The sequence below is a fragment of the Symphalangus syndactylus genome, chromosome 1 (assembly GCF_028878055.3).
Source record: "Symphalangus syndactylus isolate Jambi chromosome 1, NHGRI_mSymSyn1-v2.1_pri, whole genome shotgun sequence".
In the NCBI taxonomy this organism is placed as follows: domain Eukaryota; kingdom Metazoa; phylum Chordata; class Mammalia; order Primates; family Hylobatidae; genus Symphalangus; species Symphalangus syndactylus.
The window spans coordinates 114,333,613-114,352,739 of NC_072423.2; the positions used below are offsets into that span (position 1 = coordinate 114,333,613).

The following is a 19,127-nucleotide window of genomic DNA, read 5'->3' on the forward strand; positions in this document are numbered from 1 at the left end:
TGTCCAGTTCTGCTACCACCCCTTAGTTCAGTTTCTCCTTCCTTCTGTCTTGCAAATGTCATGGGTGATTTCCTGTGGTTAGTGTGGATTCCCTCCACAGATCACAGAGCAACTTTCTAGCATCCCAGTTCTGAGTCAACTGCACAACAGGAAAGGCACCTTCTGGAATTGACTTCTACCCTCCTTTCCAGCCACAATTCTGGCATTTATTAAACCTTGTAATCTATAATTCTGCCATATGAATCTTCTAAAACAGTGGCCCCCAACCTTTTTGGCACCAGAGACCAGTTTTGTGGAAGACAGTTTTTCCACAGACTAGGGGCGGGGCGGGGAGGTGATTTCGGGATGATTCAAGCGCATTACACTTATTGTGCACTTTATTTCTATTATTATTACATTGTAGTATGTAAAGAAATGATTATACAACTCACCAGAATGCAGAGTCAGTGGGAGCCCTGAGCTTGTTTTCCTGCAACTAGAGATGGTCCTATCAAAGGGTGATGGGAGACAGTGACAGATCATGAAGCATTAGGTTCTCGTAAGGAATCTGCAACATAGATCTCTCGCATGCGCAGTTCACAAAGGGGTTTGCACTCCTATGAGAATCTAATGCTGCTGATCAGACAGGAGGAGGTGCTCAGGTGGTAATGCCAGTGATGGGGAGTGGCTGTAAATACAGGCGAAGCTTTGCTTTCTCGCCCACTGCTCACCTCCTGCTCTGTGGCCTGGCTCCTAACAGGCCATGGACCAGTACCGTGAAGGGGGTTGGGGACCCCTGTTCCAGAATTTACCCTAATTCTCCATGCCCATTCACTCCTCAATGCCCAGCTGATTTTAATATTGTTCTTCTGGGCCGGGCGCGGTGGCTCACGCTTGTAATCCCAGCACTTTGGGAGGCCGAGGCGGGCGGATCACGAGGTTAGGAGATCGAGACCACAGTGAAACCCCGTCTCTACTAAAAATACAAAAAATTAGCCGGGCGTGGTGGCGGGCGCCTGTAGTCCCAGCTACTCGGAGAGGCTGAGGCAGGAGAATGGCGTGAACCCGGGAGGCGGAGCTTGCAGTGAGCCGAGATTGCGCCACTGCACTCTAGCCTGGGCGACAGAGCGAGACTCCGTCTCAAAAAAAAAAAAAAAAAAAAAAAAAAAAAAAAAAAAAAAAAAAAAAAAATATTGTTCTTCTGATTTTAATGTTGTTCTGTATTGGTCAAGTTTGCAGCAGGAGACAGATGGTCCTCTCGATAGATGGAACCATAGGGCCTCTTTCCAAAAGTGTGGGCTGTGTTTACAGAAACTAACAAGGAGAGGAACCACCCTGCGGCTAGCAATAATGGTGAGACACTTAGTATTACTAGCCTGATGGGGCAACAGAGAAGGACTTTAATGAGAAACAGATGAGAGAACGGTTGAAATAGGGCCCCTGCAGAGGCTGCTGTATGCGTTGGTGTTGGCACTGGGCGGCCCAGAATAAAACCACCACTCAATATGCTGCACCCAGCTGGGAGCCAGAGGCCCCCAGAATCTGGTTACAGAGAGAGATGTAAAAGGGTGTAGAGCAGATCTAGCCGGCCGGGCGCGGTGGCTCATGCTTGTAATCTCAGCACTTTGGGAGGCCGAGGCGGGCAGATCACGAGGTCAGGAGATCGAGACTACGGTGAAACCCCGTCTCTACTAAAAATACAAAAAAATTAGCCGGGCGTGGTGGCGGGCGCCTGTAGTCCCAGCTACTCGGAGAGGCTGAGGCAGGAGAATGGTGTGAACCCGGGAGGTGGAGCTTGCAGTGAGCCAAGATCGCGCCACTGCTCTCCAGCCTGGGTGACAGAGCGAGACTCCGTCTCAAAAAAAAAAAAAGGGTGTAGAGCAGATCTAAAAGGGTAAATGGGAGCTATCCAGCTTGCCTCTTCAATGGATTTGTTTTTATATTTATTTCAATAGTTTTTGGGGTACAGGTGGGCTTTGGTTACATGGATAAGTTCTTTAGTGGTGATTTCTGAGATTTAGTGCATCCATAAAGCAGTGTATACTGTACCCAGTATATGGTCTTTTATCCCTCACTCTGCTCCCAGCTGTCCCCCTCCCAAGTTTCCACAGTCCCTTATACCGTTCTTATGCCTTTGCGTCCTCATAATTTAGCTTTCACTTGTGAGTGAGAACATACGGTATTTGGTTTTCCATTCCTAAGTTACTTCACTTAGAATAGTGGCCTCCAGCTCCATCCAAGTTGCTGCAAAAGACATTATTTTGTTCCTTTTTATGGCTGAGAGTTATTCCATGATGTATATATATCATATTTTCTTGATCCACTTGTTGGTCAATGGGCACTTAGATTGGTTCCATATCTTTGCAATTGTGAATTGTGCTGCTATAAACATGTGTGTGCAAGTGTCTTTTTCATGTAATGACTTCTTTCCTTTGGGTAGATACCCAGTAGTGGGATTGCTGGATCGAATGGTAGATCTACTTTTAGTTCTTTAAGGAATCTCCACACTGTTTTCTACAGTATGGTTATACTAATTTACATCCCCACCAGCAATGTAAAAGTGTTCTCTTTTCACTACTTCCACACCATCAATATCTATTGCTTTGTGACTTTTTAATTATGGCCATTCTTTCAGGAGTAAGGTGGTATGTAATTGTAGTTTTAATTTGCATTTCCCTGATGATTAGTGATGTTGAGCATTTTTTCATGTGTTTGTTGACTGTATATCTTCTTTCAAGAACTGTCTATTTTTTTTTTTTTTTTGAGGCGGAGTCTCGCTCTGTTGCCCAGGCTGGAGTGCAGTGGCACAATCTCGGCTCACTGCAAGCTCCGCCTCCCGGGTTCACGCCATTCTTCTGGCTCAGCCTCTCCGAGTAGCTGGGACTACAGGCGCCTGCCACCACGCCCGGCTAATTTTTTTGTATTTTTTAGTAGAGACGGGGTTTCACCGTGGTCTTGATCTCCTGACCTCGTGATCCACCTGCCTCGGCCTCCCAAAGTGCTGGGATTACAAGCGTGAGCCACCGCGCCCGGCCCTCCCACTCTAACTTTGCTGAATGTGTTTCCTCAAAGTACCCAGGACCTGCCAGCTCTGAATACTCACTGCTCCTGGATCATGTGTATATGATCTTCCTTAGGCCAGAGTGTGTTCCCACAGGGTGTGGGCACCATGGCCTGCTGTGACTCCCAGTGGTTTCTTCCCTAGACTGTGGCTTCCAGAGCTAACACCTCTGTTTTTTTCTGCTGGATTCTAGTTGTCTAGCACAGTGCCTGGCATATGGTGAATGAGTAAATGCACAGTGAATCTTCACCTATATTTCCCGCCTCACTCTACTGCATTTCAATCCCAGCAACAGCATTTGCAGTTTGTGAAGGCAGGCCTTTGCTTCTGAGAGCCTCTCAGCCCTGCAAGCTATGACTTTTCTTCGACCTCTATTTAATTCCTACGTTCCTCCTACACCCAACAAAAATTCCTTCTTCATCTAAACATCCTCAAATTTCCCCAGCTCGAATTTGTAATTTATTAGTTGAATTGAATCCGAGATTGAATAAGAGACCATAGAGGGAGAGAGGGCTCTAAGCCCTGTTCCTTGGATCATATTAAGTGTGGAAGCTGGGGAAATACTCCCCCAGTACTGCTTTCCTCCAGGAGGTTCCCATTGGTCTGATGAAGCCTAATGGGTTCCCTAGGGATGTGGATAGATCTACTTAATGCCGTATTAGGATATTTAGGGCCGGGCGCGGTGGCTCACGCTTGTAATCCCAGCACTTTGGGAGGCCGAGGCGGGCGGATCACGAGGTCAGGAGATCGAGACCATGGTGAAACCCCGTCTCTACTAAAAACACCAAAAATTAGCCGGGCGTGATGGCGGGCGCCTGTAGTCCCAGCTACTAGGGGAGGCTGAGGCAGGAGAATGGCGTGAACCCGGGAGGCGGAGCTTGCAGTGAGCCGAGATCGCGCCACTGCACTCCAGCCTGGGTGACAGAGCGAGACTCCGTCTCAAAAGAAAAAAAAAAAAAAAAGAAAAAAAAAGAAAAAAAAAAAAGGATATTTAGAAGACTGCAACACCACACTCACCACTGGCAGAATTGGCCAGCCTGACTCTCTGCATCTCCTAGTAATGTTATGTCAAGACAGGCTTCTATTAACTCCAATGGAATGGCACTGTGTCTGAGAAGACAAAGAAGACACTCAGAGACAGCGAATGAGACATAGGGTTTATTGGGGGAACTTACATAGGGATGGTCCAATAGCAGCGGGCTGGACAAGAAAACCACTACTGTTTGTAAAAAGCATGCAGTTTATATAGCATTTTCACTTAGCACCCTCCACCTAGCAACCACCATCTAACCCAAAACAGAAGGCTTTGATCCCCCGTACAACCTATGTTCCAAAGGATGGCTGGGGGTTCAGGTGTCCTTCACAGTTAAGGTATGAAACTCCCGGTTGGCCACTCCCGGATTCCTTAGCTTGGGACTCTGAACACACATTCTTCTTAGACCATAATGTCATTCTCAGTGTATTTGCTTAACTTGTTATCTTGTTATTGCTGTCAGGTGCGTCTGCCATAAACATTGCCTCTGTGTATAGTATATAAGGCCTTGCAGGTGCTGCTTACAGCCAGCAAGTACCCAGGACTTTATATCATTGCATCTCTTCTCCCTTCCCTTGGTTAAAATAATTGCCTCAGGCCCAGTTACAGTTTGCACTCTTGGAAGCATCAAACCCTGGTGCTTCTGAACTTGAGAGATGGCAAGGGAGTGACTGTACCATTTCAAAATCCAGAATCTGTGTGGTAAGCACTCTGTGGAGTGGCTAGATATGCATTGGCTGGGCTGACAGAGAGCCAACCAGTGCAAACATGCAGAGATTAAAATAAAGCAATAAAATGAAGGCATGTGCATAGTGATGACAGGACAACCAAGTTTTATTAAAATTATTCTGATATTATTCTCGATAAACATATTTTTGAAAAAGCTAATTAAATTTATATGAAGAAAAATGAATATTAGATCAATTTATTTTCAAACTGTACTTTGACTATTGATAATTTTTTTTTTTTAATTTCTACAGATAGGTGCATTTCTCTTCTCATAAAAAGAAAACAAGAATTCCTTAAAGCTGTGTTTCCTAGGTGAAATGGTGGGGAAATACCACTGTGCAGTGTTTAAAGTTTGACCATGAAGGTTGAGGATTCCTCTTGGTGTGTTTAGAGTTTAAAATATTTGGATTTCAAAATTAGAAGATAATTACATAGAAGCAAGGAATGCTGCATGGAGCTTCGATATTAAATAAGCTATCTTTAGAGACATTTGGGATAATAACCTGGCCCCCATGCACAGAAGACTGACTTGGCCAATAACTGCCATCAAACACTCGGAAAGGATTTACAGGTTAAGTCCTCTGCCAGGTGGGGAAACAGTAGTGTGAGAGCTGACTGGTATAGCAAAGGGACTCAGGAATTTGCATTGACTTCTAGCAAAGTGACCTCAGTGTTTTGCATCTTCTTGTGTCAACAAAGCAGGAAGCTCTCAGCCAACATTTGTCCTCTTTTCAGTGTCCTCTGGATTGTTCCGCAGCCTCAGCTTTGTTTCCAGCCTCTGCTTCCATTCTTCTCTGAGCCTGAAAATAGAAACCAAACATGCACAGATGAAGCATTCATTTCCATGGCTATTGGTTCGGGATAGCTTTCTTCCTGTCCTTCCAGCCCCTGAAATTGCGTGTATGTGTTCAGGTTTTAAAAGGCATGGAGAAGACATGCAAGTTTAAATATATTTATATATTTATAATTTATTCATATTTATTTATTTATATAAGCGATAGTAAACAGGCTCTCATTTTTGTTAGAAGTACTTAATTTTAATTCTCTGGATTTTCCTTTGAAAATATATTTCAAGTCAGGGAGAGTAAACCTGTCAGTCTAGACTTCTTTACACAGCAAACCTATCTTTCAACAGCAGAAGTGAAATAAAGATATTTTTAGACGTATACAAACTGAAAGAAATCACCAGCAGACTGTCACTACACGACATGTTAAAGGAATTCCTTCAAACAGAAGGAAAGTGACACAAGACGGAAATCTGGATGTACACATGGAATGAACAGCATCTGAAAAGCAACTATGCGGTTATATATTAATACTTTTTAAAACTACTTAAATCTCTTTGAAAATAGCCCGCTGTGGTCAGGCACAGTGGCTCACTCCTGTAATCTCAGCACTTTGGGAGGCCAAGGCAGACAGATCACAAGGTCAGGAGTTCGAGACCAGCCTGGCCAATATGGTGAAACCCCGTCTCTACTAAAAGCACAAAAATTAGCTGGTCATGGTGGCAGGTGCCTGCAGTTCCAGCTACTCGGAAGGCTGAGGCAGGACAATTGCTTGAACCTGGGAGGCAGAGGTTGCAGTGAGCCGAGATTGTGCCACTGCACTTCAGCTTGGGCGACAGAGTAAGATTCTGTCTCAAAAAAAAAAAAAAAAAAAGCCCACCGTTGAAAGTGAAACTGTTAATGATGTACTGTGGGGTTATAGCATATGTAGAAGTAAAGTTGTACTTTGTACAATAGCATAAAGGCCAAGAGGGGAGAAATGAGAATATACCATTGTAAGGTTCTCATGCTACACAAAAAGTGATAAAATATCACCTGAAGGCAGGCAGGCTGTGATAAGTTAAGGATGTGTACTATATATCCTAAAGCAACCACTAAACACAAAGAACAATAGTTAAAAAGCCAACAGAAGAGATAACATGGAATCATAAAAAATACTTGATCCAAAACAAGTCATAAAAAGAAAAAAAGGGAATAAACAACACATGAGAGAAATAGAGGACACATAGCATGATGGTAGATTTAAAACAAATCATACCAATTAATGTTAATGGTGTAAACAATGCAATAAAAATGCAAAGACTGTCAAATTGGATTTTTAAAAGACAGTATCCAAATATGTGCTGCTTATAAGAAATCCATTTTAAATATGAAGACAAAATAGGTTAAAAGTAAAAGGACGAAGAGATAGTCCATGCTAAACCTAATCAAAGAAGGCTGGTGTGGTTATATTAATATCAAAGTAGATTTCATAGCAAAAAATATTACCAAAGAGAAAGAGGGTCATTTTGTAATAAGGGGGTCAATTCATCAAGATGATATAACAATCTGAAACATTTATGTACCTAATAACAGAACTTCAAAATACATGAAGCAAAATGTGATAGAACTGCAAGGAGGACGGGTGCGGTGGCTCACGTTTGTAATCCCAGCACTTTGGGAGGCTGAGGCGGGCGGATCACGAGGTCAGGAGATCGAGACCACGGTGAAACCCCGTCTCTACTAAAAATAAAAAAAAATTAGCCGAGCGTGGTGGCGGGCGCCTGTAGTCCCAGCTACTCGGAGAGGCTGAGGCAGGAGAATGGCGTGAACCCGGGAGGCAGAGCTTGCAGTGAGCCGGGATCGTGCCACTGCACTCCAGCCTGGGTGACAGAACGAGACTCCGTCTCAAAAAAAAAAAAAAGAACTGCAAGGAGAAGTAGACAAATCTGTAATTATAGCAGAGATTTCAATACCCATCTTTCAATAATCAGTAAATGATAAGGATATAAAACACTTGAACAACACTATCAACCAACTTGATATAATCAATATTTATAGAATGTTCTCCCTAACAACAGTGGAACACACATTCTTTTTCAAACATACATGGAATATTTACAAAGATAGAAAATATTCTGGGCTATAAAACAAGTCTCAATAAATTTAAAAGGGTTCAACATGTTCCCTGTCTGCAATAATTAAATTAGACTTAATAACAGAAAGATATGTGGAAAGTCTCCTAAATATTTTGAAACTAAATAACAAATTCTAAATAACCCATAAATCAAAGAAACAACCATAAATTGAAATTTTAAAAAATCAATTATAATAATATCAAAAATACAAAATAGAGGTAAATCTGACAAAAGATATATATGACTTATGTGCTGAAAACTGCAAACCATTGCTGAGAGATGATAAAATAGACCTAAATAAAGGGACGTATATATTGTGTTTATATATCAGATACTCTAAATATTATTAGGACGTCATTTCTCCCTAAATTGACCTATAGATTCAATTCCATCCCAATCAAACCAGCAGGCTGTTTTACGTAACAGAAATTTACAAGTTGATTCCAAAATTCATATGAAAATGCAGAGAACCTAGGATAACTAAAACAATTTTGAAAAACTTGTAAGACTTACACCACCTGACTTCAAGAATTATTATAAACCTAAGTAATCAAAACAGTGTGACACTGGGCCAATGGACAAATAGATCAATGGGACAGAAAAGGTCCAAAAACATTCCTACACATAGATGAGTTATTAATTTTCAACAAACATGCAAAGACAATGTAGTGGAGAAAGGATAGTCTTTTCAACAAATGGTGCTGGAACCACTGGATATGCAAAAAAAGTGAACTGCAGCCTGTACCTCACATTATATTAAAAATTAAGTCAAAAGATATTATTAATCTAAATGCAAAACTTAAATTCATAAGACTTCTAGAAATAAAACAGAAGACAATCTTTGTGACCTTGGGATAGGCATAGTCTTCTTAGATTCAACAAAAGCAAAATCTATAAAAGAAATTTTTCTCGGCCGGGCGTGGTGGCTCACGCCTGTAATCCCAGCACTTTGGGAGGCCGAGGTGGGCAGATCACGAGGTCAGAAGATTGAGACCATCCTGGCTAACATGGTGAAATCCCGTCTCTACTAAAAAATACAAAAAATTAGCTGGGCGTGGTGGTGGGCACCTGTAGTCCCAGCTACTCGGGAGGCTGAGGCAGGAGAATGGCATGAACCTTGGAGATGGAGCTTGCAGTGAGCCAAGATTGAGCCACTGCACTGGGTGACAGAGACTCTGTCTCACAAAAAAAAAAAAAAAAAGAAATTTTTCTCATAAATTAGACTTGATCAAAATTGAGAACATCTCTGCAAAAGAATAAACCCAAAGAAAATGAAAAGAAGACAATGATGAAGATGAGAGACGAAACTAGAAAATAGTTCTTATCTATTAAGGAGATATGGATATCAATTCAAAGAGTAAGAAAAAAATAAAAAGGAATAAAGAAAAGGGAAATCATAAAGCACTCTAAGTAACTAAGATGGTAGAAACAAGCCAGTTCCAATAAATGAAAAAGGACTAAACTCACCATTTATACTAAAATATGTCAGATTAGAAAAACATCCAATCCAACTGTGTACTTTCTTTTTTTTTTTTTTTTGAGAAGGCGGGGTCTCTGTTACCCAGGCTGGATTGCAGTGGCACGATCACCGCTCACTGGAGCCTCGACCTCCCGAGTCTCAAGTGATCCTCCTATTTCAGCCCCACTCCTCCTTTCCCCCCAGTAGCTGGGACTACAGGCTCGTGGTAGCACACCTGGCCAATTTTTTTATTTTTTATAGGGACAGAATTTTGCCATATTGCCCAGCCTGGTCTCAAACTCAAGTGTTCTACCTGCCTTGGCTTCCCAGAGTGCTGGGATTACAGGCATGAGCCACCGTGCTCAGACAACTATGTGCTGTTTAAAAAAGACACATCTAGGCTGGGCACGGTGGCTCACGCCTGTAATCTCAGCACTTTAGAAGGCCGAGGCGGGTGGATCACGAGGTCAGGAGATCGAGACCATCCTGGCTAACACGGTGAAACCCTGTCTCTACTAAAAATACAAAAAATTCTCCGGGCGTGGTGGCGGGCGCCTGTAGTCCCAGCTACTCCGGAGGCTGAGGCAGGAGAATGGCATGAGCCCGGGAGGCAGAGCTTACAGCGAGCGGAGATCGCAACACTGCACTCCAGCCTGGGTGACAGAGCGAGACTCCGTCTCAAAAAATAAATAAATAAATAAATAAATAAAAAATAAAAAATAAAAAAGACACATCTAAATTATAAGGACAGAGATAAGTTGAAAATAAGAAGACGGAACAAAGATATATAAGGCAGATGCTAATAAAACCAAGGTTGGTTTGGCTATATTAACAGACTTAATATAAAGTCTGTTAATACAGTTATAAAGTCTGTTGATAAAAAGATCTTCAAACAAAAAATCATCAGGGATAAAGTCACTGCCTAATAATAAAAAGGTTCACCTCACCATGAAGATATTACACTTCTAAACATGCATGCACCTAATAAAATAGCCTCAAAATACAAACAGAAAAAATTAATGGAACTACTTGGATTGTGAAGAGGTGGTGAGGAAGAAGGGAAAGGGAAATTGCATTCTTTTTTTTCAAGATAACATTTTTTAGAAAACCTTTATAGTAGAAGATTTCAAGCATACAAAAAAGTAGAGAAACTAGTAATCTAAGAATTCCCCTGTAGCCACTCCCCAGCTTCCCCAGCTTAAGGCTGATCTTGTTTCCCATATCTCCCTTCTCCTGCATGTTAAACAAAATAACTGCATTTAGCTATTTTGTCCTTAAAGATAATAACTCCTTTAAAAAGAAACTACCTTGCCATTATCACACTTAAAAAATTAACCAGAGGTACTTGATATCATCAAATAAATATCCCATTGGTTCACAACTCTGATTGTCTTTTAATGTTGAACGGTAGGTTGGTTGAATCAGGACCCGAATAAAGCGCATGCATTCCTATTTGTTGCTATATCTTTTAGGTTTTCTTTAATCTGGAAATTCTCCCTCATCTTTCCCCTTCCCTTGCAGTTTTTGTTTTCTTTTTTTGAAACCAGATTGTTTGTTCTGCAGAGTATGCACAGTTTGAATTTTGCTGACTGTATTCCTGTGTGACTCTAACCCATTCCTCTGTTTCCTGTATATGCTGTTAATTAGTGGCTAGCACTAGAAGTTTGATTAGATCCGGATTTTTTTCTTTTTTTTGACAAAACTACATTATGGGTGATATAATGGATGGTCATCAAATCTGTCCGGTTGTATCTCTCTTTTTTTGATGTTAGCAGATATTAATGATCATTAGATCCAATTTACTTTCATTAGGTGTTGCCAAATGTCGATAGCTTCTTTCTACCAGTCCCATTGTCACTTGTGTTTGGAGCCTGGAGCCATGGGGGAGGGGATCTGCAGCAGGAGCTGTAGTCCAGGAGAGATGAAGTCACCGCTAGAAAACAGGATTTTTAGATTACTAGTTTCTCTACTTTTTTGTATGCTTGAAATCTTCTACTATAAAGGTTTTCTAAAAAATGTTATCTTGAAAAAAAAGAATGCAATTTCCCTTTCCCTTCTTCCTGACCACCTCTTCACAATCCAAGTAGATCCAGGGCAGGAAGGGTGTGGGGAAGAAATAGGCAGACTTAGCCTCCAGTCCTCTCATCTCCTGTTGACAGAATCTAGCCAGAAGCTGAAGGACAAGGTGATTAAAGGACTAGCATGGGAAGTGGGGTCAGCTGAGGGAGGAGAATTGATGGGGGTGGGGGTCAAAGGAGATCACCCTGGCAAGGAAGCCAGGAATGGGAGTGAGTGCTGGGCCAAAGTAAGTAGGCAGCAAAGACCCATCCAAGAGCCAATTCCATGGTTTTCTTGGATACAGTCAAGCGTGCTTTTCTTGAGCACCTATTATATGTTCAGCACTGCAGTAGGGACTTTGGAGAATACACGAGCAATATATAAAAATGGCGGTTTCTCCATTCCACAAATAGGGCAAGCTGTTCCCTTGCCTCGGGGTGTTTGCACATGGCATTTCTTCTGCCTAGAATGCTCTTGCCCATTCTCCCACATTTGCCCAACTCTCTCTTCCCTGAGAGATGAGATTGGACGGTGCCATGCTAGTTACCTGGAGGGCTGGACCTCAGAGTGCGGGCAGCCAACCAGCATGCCAACACATCTGCACAGCAGCTCAACAAGCTGCTGGTGCCCAAGGGCCAAGTGAACCAGCTCTGAAGCTGGGACCCCCAGAAGACTGCAGAAAGAAACGCTCAGATCCTGTAGTGGACAGGCGGGAGATGGCAGCATCTGTGTCTCCTCCCTGACCAGTTCCAGAATGGGGGAGGTTTGTGCACACCCCTGTGTGCATCAGTAGCCCAGGTGCTCCATCTGCTAATGAAAGAAGATCAAGTCCGCATTCCCTCTGCCCACACTCAAAGGGCAGTAACTCTCCAGCGTCCCTCTTACTTCTCTTAGTGTCTGTTTCTCTATGATGAAAATAATGATGAGGACACTGAGACCCAAGGGAGAAAAGGGTAAGCCCAGGCAACCAGCTGCAAAGTCTCTGCTCTTCACCACTATTCTGAGCTTGTTCCCACCCTTGCCCACTCTTGCAATTTTGTTTTCATCTTGTTTTTCTCCTCCAAGGGAAGTCTTCCTTTGGCGTATTGCTGCTGCCATATTAGATCCTGGATTGTTAAATGGGAGTGCAGAAGAAGGAGGGGAACTAACATTCTATTTTGTGAAGGGACAACATAGAGTATTAATTAGAGCAGAGCCTCTGGAGCCTGGCTACCCGGATTCAAATCAGAAGACGGTGAGGAGAACAAATAAGCTAAAGTCTTCTGCCATCCTGTCAACCAGAAAGTTTATCTCCTTGCATTCTTTTGTTATATGCATACATAGATACTGCATGTGTGTGTGTGTGTGTGTGTGTATATATATATTTATTTATTTATTTTTTGAGACAGAGTTTTGCTCTTGTCACCCAGGCTGGAGTGCAATGGCAAGATCTCGGCTCACCACAACCTCCGCCTCCCGGGTTCATGTGATTCTCCTGCCTCAGCCTCCTGAGTAGCTGGGATTACAGGCATGTGCCACCACGTCCCGCTAATTTTGTATTTTTAGTAGAGATGGGGTTTCTCCATGTTGGTTGGGCTGGTCTCAAACTCTCGACCTCAGGTGATCCTCCCGCCTTGGCCTCCCAAAGTGTTGGGATTGCAGGCGTGAGCCACCGTGCCCGGCCGCATGTATATATTTTTAATATTTTAACAGCCTGCACAATTTGCTTCAGAGGCTGTTTCGTTCACACCTTGGCTTGTGCCTCTCTTGGAGCCTTTGGTTTCTGCATCTTCCTTGGGCCAATTTCACTTCACCTGAGGCCTTTTGCCTGCTCCCCAGGGAACCCACACATGGTACAGGACTCTGAGTGGCCTGGCCTGGGGGACAAAGATGGCAGGAACTGCAGAAATGACTGGCCACCCAAGTCAGCTTTCTGTGCCCCACGGCTGTACTTCAGCAGGCGGGATGGTAGTCGGGAATAAGGCTGAGCAGATCTCTGTAAGTGGGAGGCTGGTTTCCCCTCTAGGGTTCAGGAGGGGCTTTGGGAAGGCAGCAGTAAGTTTACCACCTGTGAATTAAGGCATGTCATCAGTCCAGTGGCCATGGAGTCATGGGCCCTGCTGTCTGGACAGCACACAAGGTCTCTCATACTCCCTTACCACACATAAGCCATGGCCTCGTCAGACAGCTGGCTGAGCTGTTCCCTTTGAAGGGACAGAACTCAAAAGGGTGGTCCCTCCCTGCAGCCCATGATGGCTTTCTGCTGTGTGTGTGTGAGGGCAGCGAGCCTGCACTGCTTCCACGGCAAGGTGACCCTCGTTTGCCCACGGGAGTCACTGCACTCCACTGCTCGGCAGACTCACTGGGCCAGAACAGGGATGCACACAAGGGGAGAGCCTGCCTTCCCTTCCAGGAACCACGCAGGCCATCTTGTGTTTTCACCCAAATGGGCGCTGAGAACTGGGCACTGCTTCCTTTGCTTGATTGCTTTTCACAGACACAGTGTTTGTTCCCCCACCCCCGCCCCATTTAGTGTAACCTTCATGTGCTAGAAGGTGACATGGCGACAGAGAGGAGAGAGTTTTCCAGTTCATAAAGATAAGAATTAAAGGCCTGTAAGCATTGAAAATTGAAATAATTACCTCCTCTAAGATGCCCATCTGGCATTCTTCTGGGGAAATTAATTTTGCTGTTACAAAACAGACGACATAATAATGACTTGAAAGTCAGTGAAAGTTCTTCAATGGTCACAAAGGTACCACTGGTGCAGATGTTGATAGTGGGGCAATTGCGTGGGGGCTCAGGGAACTCTTAGTACCTTCTGCTCAATTTTGCTGTGAACCTAAAACAGTTCTAAATTATAAGATGTATTTTAAAGATGAATTAATTCTAAAAAGTAGACAAACAAGCCACATACTTTCTCAGTGCGCTTCTTCTCAGACGATGTTCCTCCGATTCTCGGTAGTAAGTCTGTTTGCCAATTTCCCTTTCCCAGAAACGCTTGAGATCCTGGCAGGTGTTCCGGCAGAAGACCTCCCGACGGGTGTATTGATTGTTCATCCCCTAAAAAAGAAAATAGCCATACAAATAACCAAAAAACATATGAAGAAATGCTCAACATCACTCATTATCAGGGAAAGGTAAATTAAAACCACAATGAGATACCTACCATCTTACTCCAATCCACCTTACTCCAATTTGACTGTTTAAAACTCAAAAAACTAATAGGTGTTGGTGCAGATGCAGAGAAAAGAGAACACTTATATGCTGTTGGTAGGAATGTAAATTAGTACCACCTCTTTGGAAAACAGTATGGAGATTTCTCAAAGAACTGAGAGTAGATCTACCATTCGATCCAGCAATTCTGACTACTGGGTACCTACCCAAAGGAAAAGAAGTAATTATATAAAAAAGACCCCTGAGTGTGTTTGTTTATCACAGCGCAATTCACAATTGCAAAGATATGGAGTCAAACTAAGTGCTCATTAACTGATGACTGGATCAAGAAAATGTTTTGTGTGTGTGTGTGTGTGTGTGTGTGTGTGTAATGGAATACTACTCAGCCATAATAAAGAACAAAATACTGTCTTTTGCAGCAACCCAGATGGAACTGGAGGCCATTATCCTGATGAAGTAACTTTGGAATGGAAAACCAAATATTGCATATTCTCACTTATAAGTGGGAGCTAAGCCACGGGTTTATAAAGGCAAACAGAGTGGTATAATGGGCATTGGAGACTCAGAAGGAGAGAGGTTAGGGATAAAATGTCACTTATTGGGTGCCATGTACACTATTTTGGTGACAAGTGCACTAAAAGCCAAGACTTTAACACTGTACAATTTATCCATGTAACCAAAACCCACTTATACTCCTAAAGCTATTGAAATAAAAAAAAATAGAAGCTGAACCCCCATAAACCATGATCCCTGAGACTCTGCAGGGTATAGGCATCCTAACCCTGCTGTTGACATGAGAGAAACCTGGCCAGCCACAGGACCTCTAAAAGTGGGAGGACAATGGTGGCCTCAGTGCTTGCTGCTGGCTGGTTGTCAGAACACAGTGAAATGTGAGTGCAGGCCTTCCGCAAGCTGGCACTGGCAAACGCCTCTGCCCTTCCTTCCTCCTCACAGAAGAATCATTTCTCAACTTCTGGTAGCAGGAACACACACCAGGAATTTTGTGCACCTAAGTCCATTTCGTTATCACAACATCCACATGAAATGGCCATGGCTTTCTTCATCTTTTAGGTGAGACATTTGAGGAGTGACAGGCTTCAGACTTCTGAAAGTTTCCAGGCCCTTTACTAAAGGGGTTTATCAGAGGAAATGTTTCCAGTGCCTGACGCCCCCAGAGCAAGCTGCTTTGAGGTGTGTGTGTGTGTGCATGCACACATGTGGGCTCTAGTGTGTGGAATTATATATATCAGACACTCAAAATGCTCACTTTTTTACATGCAGAAACTCTGCTCAACTTTCAGACCAGCTGAGTGGATATAGTAGAAAGCTCAAAAGCAGGGGCTGCAGATGTTCCTGTCTGCTGGTGGGAACCCCTGCAGAAGACTGTGGGGAGATGGGAGCCTGGAGAAGCTGGCCTGGCATGCCCCAGAGAGGATTTGGACCTTATCCCAGGAAGAGCTTTCAGTGGGGAAATGGTGGGTCCAGACGGGCATTTTGCCAGATGTTCTGGGGGCAGAGACTGGATTGGTGAAAGCGGACGCCGGGGGAGGAGGAACTGGGCTGCCAGAGGAGCCCAGAGAGATGCTGTGACCAGGGTGGGAGGGGCAAATATGATGAACAGTGGACACATTCACAGGAAACTCTGCGTGGAAAATGAAGGAAAAGGGCTGTCAGTGGGTACTGCCCTGGCTCTGCCTGTGCACAGATGGGAAACGGAGGAGGAGGAGGGCTATGGGGAGCGGGATCAGGCTGTGCTGGATGGAGTTTGAGTTTCCTGGGTGCCGACTGCCAGGGGGAAGCACTGGAGGGGTGCCTGACGCGTGGGTCTGGAACTCAGCATAGAGGTCTGGGCCACAGCTCTCAGAAAGACAGACTGGGACAGTGGGGCAGGATAGAAGGAGAAAGGGGTTTGAAGCCAGATGTTCACTCCAGACCTGTGTTTCCACTGCCTTGATGTGCCGTCTATTTGTCACATGGGTTCTCCTGGCCTCAGTTTTCTCATCTTTAAAATTTCTCTAAAGGCCAAGTTTGACCCCAGATGTGAAAGTGTTCTGCAATTTATAAAGTTCTGAATAAATATAACTGATGAGCTTGGTCCTGGCCCACTGATTTTTCTGACTGTTGTCTGGCATAGGGAATCATTAGTCCGGCATAGGGACATCATTAGTCCGAGCTAATTAAATGTCATTGACAACCTTGAATAAGTGTGAATCTTTATTTACACACAATATTGAGTGTGTGGCTTCTTGGGCATATGACAGATTCATTTATCTCTATCCTTGGTCTGTTGGCCACCGTTTAGGAAAGCTTGGATGACAGTAGAAGTTCTTAAGTTGAACCATGTTCCATGTAGGGCCATGTCCAGAGGAGCATTGGGTAAGAGCGTTTGTCCTGCGTTCTTTCACTTCTGGTATGTCAGAGATAAGCCTCACCATGCCCACTCACTGGGAGGTGTCACACATGTGTAAAATGGGAGATACTTGTTTTTCTAAGAAATAGCAGAGCTCCCTCTGGGTTGAAGAGTGACATCCATCTCTACCTAGATCTGCATAACGTTATTTTACAAACTAACCAGCTGTGGGTGTGTGTTTTGCTGGAAAATGCTGCTGACACAATGGTGAAAACAAGTAAAATCTCTAAGAAAAAATGCATTTCACTTTTAAACAAACTACCTTGTCTTCTTAACTTGTTTTAGTCATTGTCCTCACTATGAGCAGAAATGTAGTGGCTCCTATCACCAATTTTGTAGCTTCAGGGAAACACAATTAATGATAACTTTAGAAATATACTTTTAGGAAAAGATAAAAATAAGGCAGAAAGAGGGGATTAAAGATATTTAGGCCAGGTGCAGTGGCTCACTCCTGTAATCCCAGCACTTTGGGAGGCTGGGACTGGAGGGCCACTTGATCCCAGGAGTTTGAGACCAGGCTGGGCAACATACAGAGATCCTGTCTCTACAAAAATAAAAAATAAAAAATTAGCTGGGCATAGTGGTATGTTCCTGTGGTCCCAGCTACTCAGGAGGCTGAGGTAGGAAGACTGCTTGAGCCCAAGAGGTCAAGGCCATAGTGAGCCATGTTTGTACCACTGCACTCCAGCCTGGGGGACAAAGCGAGACCCTGTCTCAAACAAACAAACAAACAAACAAACAAACAAATATCTAATACCCCATCCTTCTTCGCTCTAAAGGGCTGACACTGGGATAAGACAGGGCCCCTCCTCAGGGGACTTCAGATAACAGGGAGTGAGGCACTGGCACTTCATGTGACAAGCACTGAAATGGGACACACAAGGAGGGTGCCCTCACCTGGCTGAGGGTTTGGGGCTCCTTCAAGGGGGAGGGACTTGCAGGATGAGCGGTCAGGAGCACCCAGGGTGCAGGAAGTGGCCTGTGCAGAGACCTGCAGTGGAAATCTTGCAGAACAAAGAGTTGCAGAAACAGATTGAGGATTGGCTGAGGTCGAGTTGGGGGAGGGGACTGAGGGCAAAGGAGCATGGGGGCACTTTTTAGGGTAATGGAAATGTTCTGTGTCTTGTTTATTATTTATTTATTTATTTATTTATTTATTTATTTATTTATTTATTTAGAAGGAGTTTCACTCTGTCACCCAGGCTGGATTGCAGTGGCATGATCTCAGCTCACTGCAACCTCCACTTCCTGGGTTCAAGCGATTCTCCTGCTTCAGCCTCCCCAGTAGCTGGGATTACAGGTGCCTGCCACCATGCCGGGCTAATTTTTGTATTTTTAGTAGAGACAGGGTTTCGCCATGTTGGCCAGGCTGGTCTCAAACTCCTGACCTCAGGTGATCCACCCGCTTTGGTCTCCAAAAGTGCTGGGATTACAGGTGTGAGCCACTGTGCCCGGCCTGTGTCTTGTTTATAGTGTTGATTATATAGCAGTATACAATTGCTAAAACTTACCAAACTCTACATTTTATATGAGTGAATTTCACTACACACAAGTTATTCCTCAGTAAACATAGGGGAAAAGCTTCTTCTGTCTTTGGACTAGAAGTTCAAGTTCCCTGGCTCTAACCTACTGGGAGACTCTTAGCATCTTGTCATTAGGGTTTAGCCCATTCCTTCACAGGTAACATGTGTTTCTGTGAGTATTTGTGTTTCGGTTTCCTGGTGTCTACAATGAGGACAACTGCTCCTCCTAGTAGAAGTGTGATGAGGAGACTGTCCATAGTTGGAAAGCTCTTGATAAGCAAATAGCTCTATTCCTCTGTATCCCCTCAGCCCAAAACACCATCTAATCTTGTGCTTGAGAGAATTCGTGCTGCTGCGTCCAGTGAATCAGCACCAACTTGGACAAACCATAGCCTCCATAACCATTAGGAATTTTACTTCACAAAATCAACAAACACTTACAGAGAACAACCGCATGAAGGGATGTGAAGACATTGATTCAGTCAAACCAAATGTGTCGCACTTGACCGCCTGTGAGGCCTCTGTGCTGCCCCAGGAGCCAACTCACGTTCGGCAAATCAACAAAAACAAAGGAACATTTGTCCCTCGTGAGCCTTAACGCTGTGCCAGCAATTTGATTTCCCAAGTCTCAGTTACCCAGAGTATTAAACTCAAATTGAGAAATCTGAGAGTTGCTTTTTTAAAAGAGGCTTTTGGCTTACACTGAGCGTGCTTGTGGCTCTTGGCTAGGGAGGTTCAATGCACACCAGCTGACTGTGCACACTGCTCATGTACTTCTTGCCTGTTCAACACCTCCTGAGAGCAAGTATTGCATGAT

The 19,127-nt window shown here is 43.8% G+C and overlaps 1 protein-coding gene across 1 annotated transcript; it reads right to left on the bottom strand.

The window, feature by feature from the left end:
* Window positions 1–4,182: 4,182 nt before the first annotated feature.
* Window positions 4,183–18,925, bottom strand: FAM240A (family with sequence similarity 240 member A). The gene is made up of 3 exons (XM_055279799.2): window positions 18,752–18,925; window positions 14,118–14,263; window positions 4,183–5,602 (listed from the first exon to the last, which is right to left on the bottom strand). The coding sequence occupies exons 1-3, from the start codon at window positions 18,782–18,784 to the stop codon at window positions 5,512–5,514; spliced, it is 270 nt and encodes an 89-aa protein (XP_055135774.1). The 5' UTR covers window positions 18,785–18,925; the 3' UTR covers window positions 4,183–5,511.
* Window positions 18,926–19,127: the final 202 nt, after the last annotated feature.

Bases quoted from the DNA above. Each gene is read 5' to 3' on its own strand.
- FAM240A (XM_055279799.2), bottom strand. From the start codon at position 18,784: ATGTCTTCACATCCCTTCATGCGGTTGTTCTCT. The intron at 14,264-18,751 runs GTAAGTGTTTGT...TTTCTTTTTTAG, and splicing joins CCTTCATGCGGTTGTTCTCT to GGGATGAACAATCAATACAC. The intron at 5,603-14,117 runs GTATGTGGCTTG...TTCTATTTTCAG, and splicing joins AGAAGAAGCGCACTGAGAAA to GCTCAGAGAAGAATGGAAGC.